Below are 17,576 nucleotides of genomic sequence, written 5' to 3'. Positions count from 1 at the left end.
TCCACCCTCTAGTCTTTGTATGAAATGACGCCTCTGGACATATGTCACATGTGTGTCATATAGAGACACGCCTTCAAATATCTACTTGGCCAGGTCGCCTGACAGGTCTGTATGATTCTATGTCTGACGAAGCGCTCAAACTATCACTTACTTGGTGGTAATCCAGTAAATGTTCATGGGAGCATTATCCAGTGAGTGCACTCTCAATTTTTACGTTTTAAAAATATTTTTAAATATGTGTTCTTCTGTGGACCACCTGGTGTTTATTGTTTGGATGTGCATGCTTTTGTAAACTTTCTGAATGACTGCAAAGTGCCACTGTAGATGAGCTACAGTGAAAGAGCCCTTATCCAATGGGACATATTCTCCCCTATCTCATCTGCCTTCAGACAGCTGATATCACAGCCCAGTGGCCAATCTTTAGCATCACCTCCCTCTTCTTTGTCTTGAGGGAGTAATAAAAGCGCCGTTCAAATGATCATTTTGGTTTTGAAATACAACTTGTTTGTACATTATTGTTTAAGACAATGAGAGGAATTTCCATCCATATTAAAGACACTTTATCAGTGGCAGCATGTCCCTGTGTTATCAGTGTGTGCTTCTCAAGTAGAATCTTCATTGAGTCATCAATGGGTTATGGTTCTTGATGGTTTCTTTGCCACATTTGTTAATATTTTGAGAGTTCCATGACTTGTGTAATGGATTGTGAAAAAGACACCATCAATAGTTTGCATGCCTTCTAGCTTGAGATTCCTGTGGGCATCTTTTCATTTGAAATATGATTACCTAACAAATCATATTTCTCACTCTGGTGCTAAACAGCCAAAAGCCTACAATGTCTGACATATATGGACTGTGATTTCAAGAAGGAATGCAGAGTTATCTGAATCAACAATGTGAGATGATTTCCCCCCCTTTTTTAGCTTTGGAATGTACAAGTGGTAGCCTATGTTCCACAAAAGTAGCCTTCCCCTTTTCTTTGCTTATTTAAATAAGGGAAATACGTTCTCTATGACCCCATGTGGCATGTACCCCTGAGCCTACGTGCCACAGCACTCATCATCACGTCTAACAATCAAGAGATCCAACATTTATGCACCGACGTGCATCTTTACGCACAAATCTTCCCTCCTCATGATGTTGCTTAACACAAACTTCTTCCTTAGGCCGAATAAGGTAATAAGGTAAATAAGGTAGCTTAATTGTGGGTCAAACAGGACCCCCCGAAGTCCGAACTGTGGATTTTCAGTATTTATATTATTATTGATTGTTTGGTAATATAGCAAAACGTCATTAACCGTCATACAGTAGACAGCTACGGGTGGACTAGCCCTGATAAATGACCGTCATATATTATGATAGTCATGGATGAACTTCAACATAGTGTTTGCACTTTCTCCCTTTTTGGCCCCTACATCTACATAAACGTGCATATTTCAAATATAAAGTGCTTACCACATGGCCACGGATGTTACAATTATGTACGCGCCCTCAAAAGCACCTGTATCTTCCATATTGTTCAATAAAAAAAACATTTTAATCCGATCGGTGGCCATTGTCTTCGTGTTTTCGACATATGTGTTTAACTATGTGACCCTATCGTTTGGGAGGTGTATTGCACTCTGATACATTATAACTCTAGGAGTAAAATGGCCACCAATCGGATTAAATTTATTTTTATTTAACAATACGGAAGATACGGGTACTTCTGAAGACCCGTACATAATTGCAACATTTGTGGTCATGGGGCAAGCGCTTTATATTTTAAATCTGAACGTTAATGTAGATTTACGGACCACAGAGAGAAAGTGCAAACACTACGTTGAAGTTCATCCATGACGGTCGTGACAGATGACTGTCTTAGATCCATGGCTACGGGTGCACTATGATAGCCTGTGTACGCGCCATGGGTCATGGGTGTGTCAATGGACGTCACGGAAGTCCATTATCCGGTGCCTGTGGGAACCGTATATAAATCTGTGCCACTATCGAATTGGATGGGAAAAAGTTGCACTGGAGTTCATGCGTATTTAGTGTTCAGTTGATCTGCTGTCTTTAGCTCTCCTCAGGAAACGCACCATTTCCACTCACCTCGCCACTCATGCTGAACTGTACTGTGCCAAGGCTCCTGTAGTTGTAGTCTAAACTGGGTAGACAGGCACTCACACGCAGGATTAAAACGTAAACGTGTGTGCCTTTTCTCATCTTTGAAACGTTCTCGGCCAGGGCTGGACTGGGACAGTAAATCAGGCCGTGAATCTCGGCACACAGGAGTCGTGAGGCAACATGAAGTTCATTTTCTTCTGTATAATATCTGGATTGTCCTATGGTGTCCTATACGCAAAGCCAAAAGGTGAGTAGCCTAACTTGCAACTTTTTGGATGATTGATTGATTGAATACTTTATTAGCAAATGATGTAAGTAACCGATACAGAACTGTAGCCTATAATATATGATAATGTGTATTCAATCACTGACCCGATCAGATCATTGTCGGTGATTGAATTTCATTTTAAGTTACACAGCGAAATAAAACGCTTGAGAGTTTTATTTGATTGATTCATTGATTGATTGATTGAATACTTTATTAACAGTTTGCCCAAAAATCAATACAAAAGGATGCTAAAAGGATTAAACCCAAGATGGCACTATGGCTTATTTCCATTGGGGTCCTGTGTATTCAATTAATCGAAAAACTCATCAAATTATCTTGACCACAGAAGATGTGTTCAAGGTTTCTTCATTGAGAGAGAGAAAAAAATACGCTCTGATAATTGGCAACCAATTGGTTTCTGGTTGCCAATTATCTAAAAGTGGTTCTAAAAGTTGGAACTTTTAGCTGTCAGACGGTCCTTTTTGTGTCCTTTCTCTTCAAACACACCATGACATTCCACCACTCACTTCATCCCTTATTCATAAAAGAGCATTATTTAGGCCTCCATACAGGATAGGTGGGCACTTGGGACATCTGGGCACCTCGATGTAAAATTGGCTATTTTGTCCAAAATGTGTGTGTGTTTTTTTTTTAAAGGAAAATAGTCCTAAGTAATGTAAAGTAGGCCTATACATGATGTGAACATGCACATAGGCTACATCATTATCAGACTTAATTGTATCCGTCAACTTCTTGTTTATGCCCCAAAATGACTTGATAGCTATACAGGTTTTGTAGCAATTTATAGCAATTGTAGAAATATTAGACCTTCATTGCCGAATGTTTAAGCATGTTCTAATCATGCATACTTTACATGACTTTAGAACTTTTTTCAAATATTATATTTTTTAACATTTTGGACAAAATAGCCAATTTTACATTGAGGTGCCTAGAACTTAGTGCCCACCTATCCTGTTACCGATTTAGGCCCCCCATAGACATGTGCTCTCTTGGCACGTTACATTTTCTGGCCTGTTGGAACTTGGAGATATATCTGCATGGTCGTGTGGCGTGTGTTGTTGGACTTGTAAACGTCTATTAACACTGAGTGTTTTCAGTGAGATAAGCCCTATCCTACGGGACACTGTTTGGCAAACCACGGCTCTGGACGCGCTTGGCGCTGGTTGACTGGACACGTACAGGGCGTTGTTTCCTGAGCCTGATGAGTTTGTGAAATGGAAGTTCTAATAAAATGAGTAAAATGACCAAGAGGTCATGTACAGCTCAAGGAAACATTCTATTGCTCAGGAACTGAGGCTAATCAGTGCTTATTGATTGCTAAAACAGAGCCTGGGTGGACTGGAGATATCTGTGGACTGGTTAATGCCGATTATCACTATAAAAACACTGAAATTATTTTCATAATCCAAAATATCAAGTAGTGATACTGTATGGATGACTGTGTACATCCTTTAGCAATTATTACTTTTTGTTTAGCCTCTTGCTGAAGATGGCATATCTGTAGGCCATGGCCTACACCTCTTTATTATTATTTTAAGTTACTATATGGGTCCCAGTGTTTGCATGAACAGGTTCCAAAAATGTGACCCAAATTAATTAAAAATAAATTATTTCAATCTAATTTCCATTATATTTAAAACATTTTTTAAAACAATTGCCAGAAATGTATGCATTGCACGAAATATTAAGTAAAGTGCTGATGATGCATGACTGTGCATTAAGTTGAGGCCATTAGCTGTTATTCTGATTGCAAACATAGCTATATTTTCTTCAGGCATTGTTCCATGTTACTCCTATATAAAGCAGTAATAACCTCAGAAAGAAAGAAATAAACAAATGATCACTGATCTCATGACAATTTTTAAATGAGACATGGGAGTGGAAACTTATCCCACATACAGTATAGCTACATTCATGCATCGTCACTCTTTTTCTCATGTGTTTTAGATGCTGTCATACCCATCATCTACAGTTCCTCTTTCATTTTTTTAATAGATTTTTCTTCACTTCCAAGGAAGCCCAGCCCATATGGACTTACAGGACACATTTATCTTTCACTTGCATCATTTTTCAAAGCAGTATAGGCGTTTTGATTCCAACTGTGTAAGATATGAACAGGGTTTATAAATTAAACACTTTAAACGCTTGTTTAAAACTCCAAGTGCCTGAAAGAGCCAATACTCCTTTCTTCAAATTATTTTCTCTGTCACCTGTGTGTGTGTGTGTGTGTGTGTGTGTGTGTGTGTGTGTGTGTGTGTGTGTGTGTGTGTGTGTGTGTGTGTGTGTGTGTGTGTGTGTGTGTGTGTGTGTGTGTGTGTGTGTGTGTGTGTGTGTGCGCGCGCGCGCGCAAGAGAGAGCCATGTCTTTCTGTTTCTGTGTGACTCACCTACTCACACATTGTGTCTGTAAAAAACTAAGGAAATAGTTTAGGAAGTGCAAGCAGTGTGAGTAAATCTAGATCTTCTCAATGGGACATCTACTGGGAACAATAATAACGACAATGAATGGCAATAATGGAGCTTGGCCCATAAATTCACCCAGAGAGGCTGGTATTGTGGTGAACTCAGTCAATGACAGCCAAATGAACGTTTGCAGTGTTTACAGTGAAAGAGTAGTAGTGCCATTCCAATGTGCTGCTGATAGGAGCTGGTGTAGACACGCATTTGTGCACGATCCACACGGAGGAGCAGGATTCAAGGACGGACTCTCCTGAATGATGTTTCCCCTGTAGTTGGAGGAAGGAAGGGTGGACAGACGGTGGTCTTTATCTCTCATTAATAAGCCTCAGAGATGCAGTGAGTGGAGAGCAATGCTTTCGTTTGATAAACAAGAGGGACACTGCTTACGCATTTCCACAGAGGTTGACAAGTGGCCCTGGTGGCTTGAGAAAGGGGATGTGAAGAGGGAGTCGCTGGTATTCTGAACTGGGGTGGGGGGTGAGGGTGGGGGGTTCTGTGTGGAACTGTGATGTACCAAAACTGGTCCTGAGACTTTGGTTCTGTGTGTTGTCGGACGGCCATATTGTTTGGGTTGTGTGAATCACACGTTGACATCACTTATAAAGGAATATTATTGTATGTTACAACTGTAAGTATTAATCAGGGGGTGCATTAGCATTTCTTCAGAACTTTTTCTGGCAAGATGAGACTTTTGACCATTGACCATATAGCAAACCATTAGAAATCAAACTATTGTGGGTGGGGGTGAGATGTAGGCTCTGAAGGGGGGGGTATTTTGATATTCTCACAGTCAAATGAGATTCACGTACCCACTTAGTGTAGGTAGGACTTTGGCAGTGGATAGCCCATGAGCCTTATACTTATTAGTTCAAAGCTCTGATTCATTTTATAACATGCGGTTGTGTTTGTCTAGTAAAACTGAGCATCATGGCTATGCAGTAGGTTGGTAGAGCTATTCCTTCCCTGCCATTCATTCATTTGCACTCTGTGTCCCCTTCCATTCCCCTGTTTCCACAGACAAGGAGCCAAAGGGAAAATACAGTGTTCCATCTCTAGACGTGAAGGCTCGGCAGCTTGTCCTGGAGGCCAATCAGACTCTACAACTCAACTGCAGGTCGGTGTCTGGTAGATTGTTTAACCACTTGAGCCCTATTTTCAAAAACACACTCTACAAGCTCACAAGACATCAGGTCGCATCACAATGTGAACTTGTAGATCTGTTATTTTTTTAAAGGAGGATTTACACAATTTTACCCTATATTGCCCCAAAATAGGGACATCAGGGTCAAAGTGCATGTGTCCATGGATCGATTGATCAATTGATTCATCTGTTGATTGAAAAAAAAACAAAAAAACTATTACCTTTAAGGTTTAATAATAAACATAATTAACACAATAATATATAGATAGATAGACCTTTATTGATCCCGCAAGAAATTTAGTTGTCATAGCATCGAAGTAAACACAAGACAGATACCAATAAACTATGAATTTTCTGCACTTGACTTTTATTTCCATATTCATCCATTATCGTGTACGATGCATATCGTACATGGAAACCAATACAATATTTACAAACATATATTATTTTAATTGTTGCATTGATAAACTTTTGATTGATTGATTGATTGAATACTTTATTCAAACAGCACAAGGTCATACATTTGGGCTAAAAGGATCACAGGAACACAAAAAAGTCCTGGGGACTTGTTTCCATTGTGGTCCTATGTATTCAATTCATCATCATAGCATAATAAATAACACCAAAATACAATATCATCAATAAATACTATAAAACAGTATCGTATAAAAAGGAAAAGGGCGGGAAATGTAGGCAGTGAATGCCATCACCTTTCTATGGGAGAAGTGAGTTTACCTCCCTCGAGGCTTCCTGAAAGATGGATTCTCAGGCCTGTTTTGAAGGAAGACTTAACTAATATAATGGTGAACTAAGAATAAGGCTTTTGAGACTAAACAAATCACTTATTCTTTTGGATGTGCCTTCCACATTTTTGCGATTCAATAAACCAAATTTATTTTGTAAAAACTAAACAGAGACAACAGTTCATCAAGATTTGCAGCATAGATGATGCCACGCGAATTCAACGTTTTCTGATTTACCAGCGTATCATAAGCAATCCGACATTTGCACGCAGATTTTCAGCCCATTGCGTCTGTTGACCTTTCAGGGGCCGATGGGAGCTGTCGTGGGTGTTCCCTGCAGGTCTACCCAAAGACCACCAGAGTGTCGTAGTTGAGGAGTCTCGCTGCGGCAGGACGGGCCAGCAGTACTGCAGTCGCCTGGCCGTCAGCCCGGCCCTCGCTCAGCACACCGGCTCGTTCCGTTGCCGCTATCGGCACCGCACTTCCAGGCAAACCTCCATCTACGTCTATGTCACAGGTAAGATGCCGCTGCTAGAGGACAGAGACCGCCAGTCTGCTGAAAGACTGACAAGGTGTAAAAGAATCTACAGAATCATCATATATTCCCTGAGATGTTGTTCTCTTAAGTATTCGTAGAGAAAACTTAAGATTTCTAAATATAGCTTTCCGTAGTATTTCTTCTTTTTCCTTTCTCTACCTTCCACAATCTCTCGCACTCTCTCCGCCTTTTTCTTGATCTCTCACTCCCTCTCCCTTACTCCTACTGAATGAATACCCCCCCCCCCCCCCAATACTCTCATTGTTTATATCCTCACGTTAAACAGGATGCGGTGGGTGCTAAATACAGACCAGTGCCAGAGAGCCAATTATATCTAAACACTGTTTGTCCCAACAACACATCCTTCTAGATGACTCTGGCTACGTTTCACCCCCTACACCCACACACCCACTCTTCTACCTCATTTTTTTCAGTCCTGGACTCTCCTCCCTCTCTTCGTCTATATATAAACCCTTTTTACTTTCGTTTACGTGCTACCTCGAGGCCAGGAATAGCCCAGCTGCTGAAAGGCTCAGGCCCGGGCAGAGTTTCCCAGGGCATAAGCCTTATCTGCTCTCCTCAGCCCTGCTTGCAGCATCCTGTGCTGGGGTTGGGGGGGGGGGGGTGTATGCTGTGTCTCCAAGCAGGAGGGGGATGTCGCTATCCGCTGTCTCCGTACAAGGTGGTGGTAGGGAGGTGTGTTGGAGTGGTTTTGATATGTGTGTGTTGCAGTGTGTGTGTGAGTGTGTGTGCGTGCCCGTGCGGGCATGTGTGTATGTGTGCGTGTGAGTGTGTGTGTGTGTGCGCGCGTGTGTGCGTGAAGAGCTGAGGAGGATAGGCTGGCATCATGGGGCCATCCAGGGGCAGGGGAGGCACGGTGTCTGCACCATCGTCCCCTCCCTGTCCTCGGGGTGTCACTGTCTGGGCCCGGGCCGGACGGGGCACTGAGCTGGGCCAGTGGCCAGGGTCACAGAGCAGGCTACTGTTTGGCCAACAGGACCCCAGGGAGTCATCAATCGCTCTGGTCGCCACATCCATTAAGCTTCGTATTTGGCTTGTTGAGCCCCCCCACACACACACACACACACACACGCACACACACACACACACACACACACACACACCCCACACCCCCAACCACCAGTCCTCGATATGGAATCAAAGCAAGCAGGAGAAGGAAGCCCTCAGCCCTCACTAGTCCTTGGGGTACTTTTGTTCGAATGTTCAGAGATTTGCTTTCCTTGAATAACACCCAGCGGTAACAAACAATGCAGGGGAGCAACACCCACACCTTTCAATGGCACCGAAATATTACAGTAGCCGAGCTGGGCGGAGAAAACGTAGAGAGGCCGTTTGATTGCCTCCAAACAATCTGTGTGTTTATTGTTGACTGCAGGCAAGTTATTTGCTGAATGGGTATTCAGTGACTGGGTGTGGGGTTCTGTGTGTGTGTGTGTGTGTGTGTGTGTGTGTGTGTGTGTGTGTGTGTGTGTGTGTGTGTGTGTGTGTGTGTGTGTGTGTGTGTGTGTGTGTGTGTGTGTGTGTGTGTGTGTGTGTGTGTTTATTTTTTGTTTATTGTTGGCAGAAATACTGTACATACAGTACATGTACTTGTTTTCTAACCCATGTGTGCAAGTGCTCAATACATGAATGTACTATCTTTGACTGTGTGTTTGTAATTGTTCTAATGTAATTTGGGTGTGACATTGTTCTTGAAAGCTGCTACAGTATACAAGTAAAGGTTATTATTATTATTATACTTTTTACCAGTATGTGCTTATTGACCAAGCACATACATGTAAACAGTTAACAACCAAATGAGTGAAATAATGACGTACAAATATTATTCACATTGTGGCCATTTTGCTCACATGGCGGCCCTCTGGGTACGTATGACGTAAGAGCAAAATGGCCGCCGTGTGAACAACATGGTTAATTATCTCTATTTTAATGTATGTGTCCCTGACCGCAGTGTTTGGGTTTCAGACAGCCGGCGGCCATTTGTAGAAGTGCGGGGTAAGAGCCCAGCTGTGCTGTACATGAAGGAGCGACAGCCTCTGCTCATCCCCTGTCGGGCCACGCACCCTAACGTTACAGCCACACTGGTCAAGGTTAGTGCAAGCATCAACTTGTGTCTATATTTGGGGGCTGTTTTATAGGTCTTGAAACAAAAGACTTCCTACACAGTTAAACTAAAGGCTAATTTAAAAAAATGAATGACGCATTTTCAACCGAAAAAAGTCTTGACTCATGTCAACTCAACACTCATTTTTATCGTACAATGTGGTTGTCCAGTGAATTACTGGCCTTCACCTGTCCTGTACGCTATTCAGTTCTCTCTGGGACACTGGGACTAGTACATCATCACTAGCCAGTTTCCCTTTCAGCACACATGTACGGTATGTATGCATGTACGCAATCACATCACCACAGTACAACACCACAATACTGTCCTCTCCAGATCATTCACAACATTGTTCGTATCTTGGCAGCAGCTCTGCTGTGGCGTGTGTGTGTGTGTGTGTGTGTGTGTGTGTGTGTGTGTGTGTGTGTGTGTGTGTGTGTGTGTGTGTGTGTGTGTGTGTGTGTGTGTCCGAAACTTTGCTTGTGTCAGTGTGCGGATATGTGTGAAAGTGTGTGCGGATATGTTTGTGAGTGTTAGGTGCTTGAAGTGCTGAGTGAGGGAGAGAGTGGAGAATGTTTCTAAGTGCAACAAAGTGCATTAGAGTGCTTGTTGTCTCCGAACGTGCAGCTCTGTGCATGCGTGCGTGCGTGCGTGCGTGCGTGCGTGCGTGCGTGCGTGCGTGCGTGCGTGCGTGCGTGCGTGCGTGCGTGCGTGCGTGCGTTCGCGTGCGTGCGTTCACGTGTGTTCACGTGTGTTCACATGTGTACGTGCGTGGTTGTCAGCATGTTCATGTAGGCACATGTACTGTATGTGAATACCGTATATATATAGAAGTATGGGTAACACTTCCTATGCATCCCATGTTTATAATGCATTATAAACATACTTAATAAGGCATTATAATATGCTTATATCACTGAATAATTATAATTATAAGAACAATAAGAACAATAATCATAACACATTATAAACCATTTTATAAATCACATAAAGTCAAATATTATACTTCATAGTTTCTGGATCATAGCGTATTATAATCCTCATAGTTGTAATATATTATAATAATTTCATGTATTACAATGACTGCTATAATGCATTATAGTGTTATTCTAAGTCACTATAAGTGGACAAGTGGTCAATACGTGCTTTAAGAAAAGTAATGACATTCCTGAAGACGTTTCAGAAATGTCTGACTCTTGTGTGTTGTTGTTGAATAGATTTAATGCTATTTGTTCCACTTTGCTTAAAACACTCAATGCCCACTTACAGTATAGTGACTTATAATCAATGCATTATAACAGTGATTATAATGCATTATACAATTATTATAATGTGTTACAACTTAGAGAATTATAATACACTATGATCCTGGCCAGTAAGTGATACTTGACAATCTACAACATTATTGTGTTGTGATTGCTTTATGAGTACTTACAGTATGAGTGCTTATAACTGTATAAGCTTATACAATGTAAGCAGATTATAATGCATTTATACTTGACCGTATGTCATTATAAAATGCTTTATAATGTGTTATGATTATTGTTATATAAAGCATTATACGAATTTAGGTTTGTGTGTGTGTGTGTGTGTGTGTGTGTGTGTGTGTGTGTGTGTGTGTGTGTGTGTGTGTGTGTGTGTGTGTGTGTGTGTGTGTGTGTGTGTGTGTGTGTGTGTGTGTGTGTGTGTGTGTGTGAATGTCACGTCTGTTTATGTCTTCAAGAGCCCTTGCCGGTGTGTCCAAGATGCCCCTTTTCTTTTACGACCGATTTCCGAGTGAGCGGCGCCCACAATGTCCTGTTGGCACTGTTTTTACCCCCGGAGACAGGACGTGGGGTCTGGCCTGCCCCCCTGGCTCACGGCCAGGGCCTGGCCTGTGGCAGCCCCCTCCCTCTCTCTCCAGTAGAAACCCTGGCTGCCAATGTCCCCTTAATGCCTTTAGCAGCTGGTACGCTTGTACCTGAGGAAACAGGGATGGCGTAAGCACCATGTCTGCCAGTGCAGCTACTGTACATGTTTGCCCTCTGCCACAGCACATAAAAAACTAGAAAATGTGCTCCTCGGAGCACAAGTCTCCGCCAGCAGACCCGTGCTATTTTAATCAAAGGAAATCACTTACCCTATCTTTAACCATAGTTTTCTGGGAATGTTCTAATTCTTACTTAAAATAGAACATGTTACTATATCATAGCAATTATATTATTATAGCAATAACTAATGAGATACAGAGGTGGCAAGCAACCACAATCAAATCAACCATCAAACAGCCATTGTTACTACGCATTTAGATCTGAGGCTGAATCTAAAAAAGATTTCTAAAACTTAAAGGTAGGGTAAAAGATATATCTTTTAGTTAAACAAAAAGTTCTTTGTTAAAAGGTGAATGTTAAATTTGCTGCTTCTTCGGTTCGCGTAATGGGAGTTAGTTTCATTGTGTGATCTCAGCTGTGATCTCAGTTTGTACTGGAAAGTACTGTTCATGATTGATCCTGTCTAAGCTATTTATATTACATATTGTGATGTCACGTGAAACTTGACCAATGTTAGGTGTTCTCAGACGGACACACACGCACGGTCGGGTAATTTGTTCTGGAAAGTACTGTTCCTGATTGATCCTGTCTTACCTATTTATATTACATATTGTGATGTCACGTGAAGCTTGACCAATGTTGGGTGTTCTCAGACGGACACATACAGAGACGGACGGAGAGGAAAAGATACTCTCCATTAATCCTGTCAATATTACATATTGTCACGTGTCACTTGACCAATGTTAGCTTGGCTGATGGAGGCTCACTTCAAAAAATATAAATATAAGTGACACACCTATTTATAGGTCTCTATTTCGTCATGCGTCTCGCTAGCCAATCAGAGCACACCCTTTCAACATATTGTCACGTGTCACGTGGAGCTTGACCAATGTTAGCTTGGCGGACACACGGATGGACGGGAACGAAAACATAGTCTCCTGGCGGAGACAAAAATGTAATCGTCACTATAAATGAGTTCGGCTGATATAAACAGTGCTGATCATGATTAAGTATAAATACATTTTACTTTGTTGAATGACCGATTTCCAGTTGAGAGTTAATGTGTGTATACATTAGCCTTGCTGGCTTTGCTGTGGTACAGACATAGCAGGTCAGTATATGGTGCCTGAATTTCTGCCTGAGGAAGAGTTAACACTTGCTTCACGTTGCACAGTGGTCTGTATGTATAGCCAGCATTGTTGTGTTTGAAAACGAAGCTTAACAAAATGTTCATGATCACTTGACTCAGCCTTGCAATGATAAATGACCTGTTCTGGATGCTGGGGGCGTTGTCGGGGGAGTTATTTGCCACACTGTGGGAATAGCTTTATTCAAACACGTGGTCAAGTTTTCCCCACAATGTCCCTGACCGCGAGAAAAACTTCACTGTACCTTCATTGAGAAATGTGCGTGGCAAAGACTTCACCCGCAAAAACTTCCAGTTTGCCCTGGGTTAGTTTGATCATTAAACATAAACAAACACCAATGTTGGGGTAAGAGAATGCCTTAGAAAGCAATCTTTTTATGATCTGTTTAGTCAACCAGAACAAATGACTGAACAGAAAACGTCATGGTGGGTGGAGCTCCATACTGGCATCATATCATAATGAAGAGCAAATCAAACAGCCCATTCAAGAAATATAGCCAGACCACAAAAACTATTTCAAATTTATTTTTTATAGAAAAAGTGAATTTTCATAATATAGATGCTCTAATATTTTTATTTTTATTGTAAAACCAAGAAAGGTTTTATACAAATACATATTATTCTAATGCATAATGGTACCTTTTTGGGAATCGTATTATCTTCCCCTTTGGTGGGGTTACGTAGGAAGTACATACACAACATATGAATAAAATAGGATTAGACAATGATGAATGAATGTTAGGGAAAATCCTCAAGAGTACAAGACATCAGGTCTCGCATTCCAGGAAGGAAAAAGAAAGACATACGAACAAAACTGACCCATCATCTCTCGTCTCATAAGCTCTTCATCAGGATGTAACATCAATCTGACCCCAAAGCAGTGACCTGAACACGGAAACACACGCACGCACGCACGCACGCACACACGCACGCACACATACATGCACACATACACGCACAAATACACGCACACACACATGCACACACACACAAAGAGTACTTCTATTTACAAACAATGTTTATGTCCTACTCCCATATCCTCAAAATCCTGGAGCCACAAAGGTAATTATTCTAAAAATACTCCTCTTCTTCCTTCAACTCCCACCCACCTCCACTGGGCCTGGGTTTCTGAACCAGGAATCCACTCACACACTCTGGAGTGTTTTTTTCCTGGAAGGATCTTGCACTCTGCCTGGATCTCTAATCTGACCCTTCTCACTAGAGACAATACCCAGGAGAGGCCCTCCTCGCTTGCGTAGGATGCGAAAGTGACCGGGATGTCCAAGAGATCCGGGGGTGGGGGAAGATGGCGGTGGTGGGGGGGTTGTGACCTGGGGATGGGGAGGGGGGTTTGTCCAGTCAAAGTGTCCGTATCCTGTAGTAACAGGATGCGAGGAGATGGACTGGAGTCACGTTTCTTACATCCTGACTTCTACCACCTCCTTAGCTCCTCATCTTTTCTCCACTCACCTCCACTCACCTCCACTCATCAGTTTCCAGGTTGGAAAGAGATCGATGGAGGCCCTCAGTGAGATGGGTAAAGAGAGAGGTGGCGAGAGTAGGGTGACCATATATTAAGGGTAAAAAGGGGTTAAAGGGGTAGGACGTGCCTACTGAAAGTTTTACTTCGCAACCTCACTCTGGGAGCCATTTCACGTTGCCCATGGTGCAGATCATGGGGGACGACGACGACATGAAGTTGTCCCCCCTTATAAAGTATTTAGAAATGAATTTCTTAAATCCCCCTATGTATCCTGTACAATGTTTTGATCCGTTTTTCTCTGTCGAGTTGCTGTAGCGTGCATCTTTAATGTGAGTAAGTCTCGGCTAGTCACTGAACATAGGCTCATCCTGTGACAGATATTGTAAGAAATTAAGAATGAAGGGTTAAGGGGGCACAGTGGCGCAGTCGGTAGCGCTGTCGCCTCACAGCTAGAAGGTCCTGGGTTCAATTCCCGCAGGGGACGCTGTGGGCGCTGGGGGCGTGTTCTCTCCTCCGCGTCATCAGTGCCCATACCCTATGTGGGGTTGGCGAAAGGGCCTTTCTGTGTGGAGTTTGCATGTTCTCCCCCTGTTCCCTAGGGTAGATACCCTCACAAAAACATGCAGTAATCCTGGTCACTATACTGCCTCCCCCTGGCCAGCTGGGGCGCCTGATGGAGGGGAAAGGAACTGGTTGGAATAACGTGTTCCTTCCACGCGCTACGTCCTACCAGGGAAACTCTCCCCTGTCAGGTGATAAGAAGGTCAGTAGGCTCTCATGCATTGAAGGAGGCATGAGCTCGGCCCTGGCCTCCCTAGGTTGGCAGAGGGAAGGTAGTGCCCAGGATTACATAGCCAATTGGCACTGGGTGTAAAAAATAGGGTTACAAAATCGTGGGATAAAAATGTATTAAAAAAAAAGAACGAAGGGTTAAAAAATGTCATCAGTGGTCTTGGTCTTTACCACCTCTGGTGAATTATTCATCGGCTACGGCATCATTATTCACTTGTCAACAGTGCTGTTAACTATTTTAATGAGCAAAGTTCAGCTAATGAATGTGTTCAGCATGAATGGATATAAGCAGAGAGTGATGCTGAAAAACAGAAAGACAAAAACATGGAGAACAAGGACTATCTAAACTACCCAAATTAGACACATATTTTGTCTTTACTGTAGTTAACGGCAAAGGCCTCTCTGTTATTTCTGACTGTTGCCATAAGCTTCATAACTCTGAGCGATCATTCTTCAAATTAAATCTGCAATACAGCATGTCTATTTTAACGAATCAATCATTAACACATTCCATGCCAGAGTTTAATCTCATAATGTACTCACCAGTGCCAGCGTTTTATTGTTGTTTTTTTGTTTTTTTCATGTCGCCACAGACCTCGCTAAATAAGTTAAAAGTGCGCGTTCATTTGGTTCTAAACACACAGCGGATCCGTGAGAAACGGCCAGCGAAAACAGTTTCCAAATGCGAGCCGCCATCTTGAAGATACAGCCGATCAACGATAAACAGTGATCAGCGAGGAGAAAAACAACAACCGAGAAAATCGAGTTTTAAACAGGATCCCAGACAGGAAGCGGATACGATCGAAAAAAACGGAACCCGAATAATTCTGTTTCCGACCGGAAACCGGAAACGGAAATGGATCAAAAAAATTCGGAAAGTGCACCTGGGGCACTTTCAATGGGAATCGGCGGTTCGCGTAGATCTACGCGAACGTGTCCTGCAAGCCCCCTGCTGTGCAGTGGTCATTGCATGTTTTGCCATTTTATTTCTCAAATTATTTGAATTCATGTGAATGTCAATGCTTGTAAGACCCGCAGTTAAGCATGTGGGCATGTTAATGTGTTTGTTGTTAAGTTCTAATGAGTTATTTATCCCCATAATGCAACACTATAGTATCCTTCATGGCATGCATCGAAAATAGATATGGCCATTTCTTATACCAAATGTCCAACAAATTGTAATTGGGCAGTTGGGGCACTCTTGCCAGCAGACCTCTACATTGGTGATATTATTAATGCCCACTCTTGAGAAAATTCCTTGTTTGTTTGTGGTCCCCTGCTAACTTGTAATGAGATCTGCACCCCTACTGCCGCCAGAAGTGTGTGTGTGTGTGTGTGTGTGTGTGTGTGTGTGTGTGTGTGTGTGTGTGTGTGTGTGTGTGTGTGTGTGTGTGTGTGTGTGTGTGTGTGTGTGTGTGTGTGTGTGTGTGTGTGTGTGTGTGTGTGCGTGCGTGCGTGCGTGCGTGCGTGCGTGCGTGCGTGCGTGCGTGCGTGCGTGCGTGCGTGCGTGCGTGCGTGCGTGCGTGCGTGCGTGCGCGTGCGTGTGTGTGGTTTATGTGTGTGTGTATTTGGGGGTCTACCTGTTCCCTCGAGAGTGGGTGGGAGTCTTCCACTGTGTCATAGAAACTCTAGTAAACATTTCCTCGACTCCGTCGCCAAAAAAACAACAGGGTTACACAAGCATCCATGTTGAGGGAGCCCAGCGGAACCCTACCTTTATAAGCAGCTCGTGGGAATGCCTCTGGTCACAGCCAGGGCATCGTATGTCACTGTCTCCTCCAGTGGCTGGCTTTTTGTTAGAGTTGTTCCGATACCGATATCAGTATCGGAAAAGCTGGCGATGCTGCCTAAATTGCTGGTATCGGCGAGTATGCCAGTCCATACCAAATCCAGTGATAAATCCATGATTTATCCATGATTTATCACTTGGTGATATTTCATTTACAGTAATATTTTGAATGCTTCAATTGATGTTGCACTACTGTTTTATACTCTTACTGTACTATTTACATTATTATTTGACTAACTTGTAGATGCACTTTAACAATAATGAATGGTTCTCAAACTTTTTTATTTCAAGGACCCCCATAACTCCGAGAGTGTAGTAATGGTATCGGTATCAACCGATATGCAAGTTGTGGGTATCGGAATCAGGTATCGGTACTCTACTTTTGGTCACCTTGCTTTAGGGATTTAGCAGAGTTAAGGTTCAACATTCAAGGTGAACTTTTATGTCTTGTGTACAGATAAAATAAAACAAATTTCAGCTTCTCGGACATTGTAGCAGAATTAGTAATAAAATACGATCAATAATAACAATAGGAAAAAAATCATATACAGCAATATCAGCTATATACAGCAAACGTTGCCAGTAGAGGGCAATGTGACTTGACACATAAACTGTTATATCTCACTGAGAGAAGACACGTTCTACACATTTTCTATCTCCTATTGATAAAGTACAAAAAACTCAATAAGGTGCTTGAATGTTTTGTTATCAACAGGTTATCAACAGCTAATGTAAACATAGATACTGTAAAGTCACCCCGGTGCCAGTGTCCTTGGCTTTTTTCATCATCACACAGGCTTGGCTGGGGATGTGGGGGGGGGGGGGGGGGGGGTATTAACGTTTCCTAAGCTTTACTTTGGCTAGCGCTTTCATGCGTCCCAGCTCTTTAGCAGACTACTGCCAGTGGCCTTGTGGCTACGGAGCCACTTTCCAT

General features: G+C 42.6%; 1 protein-coding gene across 1 annotated transcript in view; it reads left to right on the top strand.

The window, feature by feature from the left end:
- Positions 1–2,019: 2,019 nt before the first annotated feature.
- Positions 2,020–17,576, top strand: part of flt1 (fms related receptor tyrosine kinase 1) — a 65,816-nt gene continuing 50,259 nt past the window's right edge. Inside the window, exons 1-4 of the mRNA XM_080417300.1 lie at positions 2,020–2,353; positions 5,872–5,968; positions 7,044–7,255; positions 9,263–9,387. Of these exons, the coding sequence (XP_080273426.1) occupies positions 2,287–2,353; positions 5,872–5,968; positions 7,044–7,255; positions 9,263–9,387 (501 nt within the window). The 5' untranslated portion in view covers positions 2,020–2,286. The remainder of the gene's footprint in view (positions 2,354–5,871; positions 5,969–7,043; positions 7,256–9,262; positions 9,388–17,576) is intronic.

Source organism: Gymnoscopelus braueri (genome assembly GCF_963280865.1).
Source record: "Gymnoscopelus braueri genome assembly, chromosome: 21".
Taxonomy (NCBI): Eukaryota; Metazoa; Chordata; class Actinopteri; order Myctophiformes; family Myctophidae; genus Gymnoscopelus; species Gymnoscopelus braueri.
This window is presented reverse-complemented; position numbering and strand designations above follow the sequence as displayed.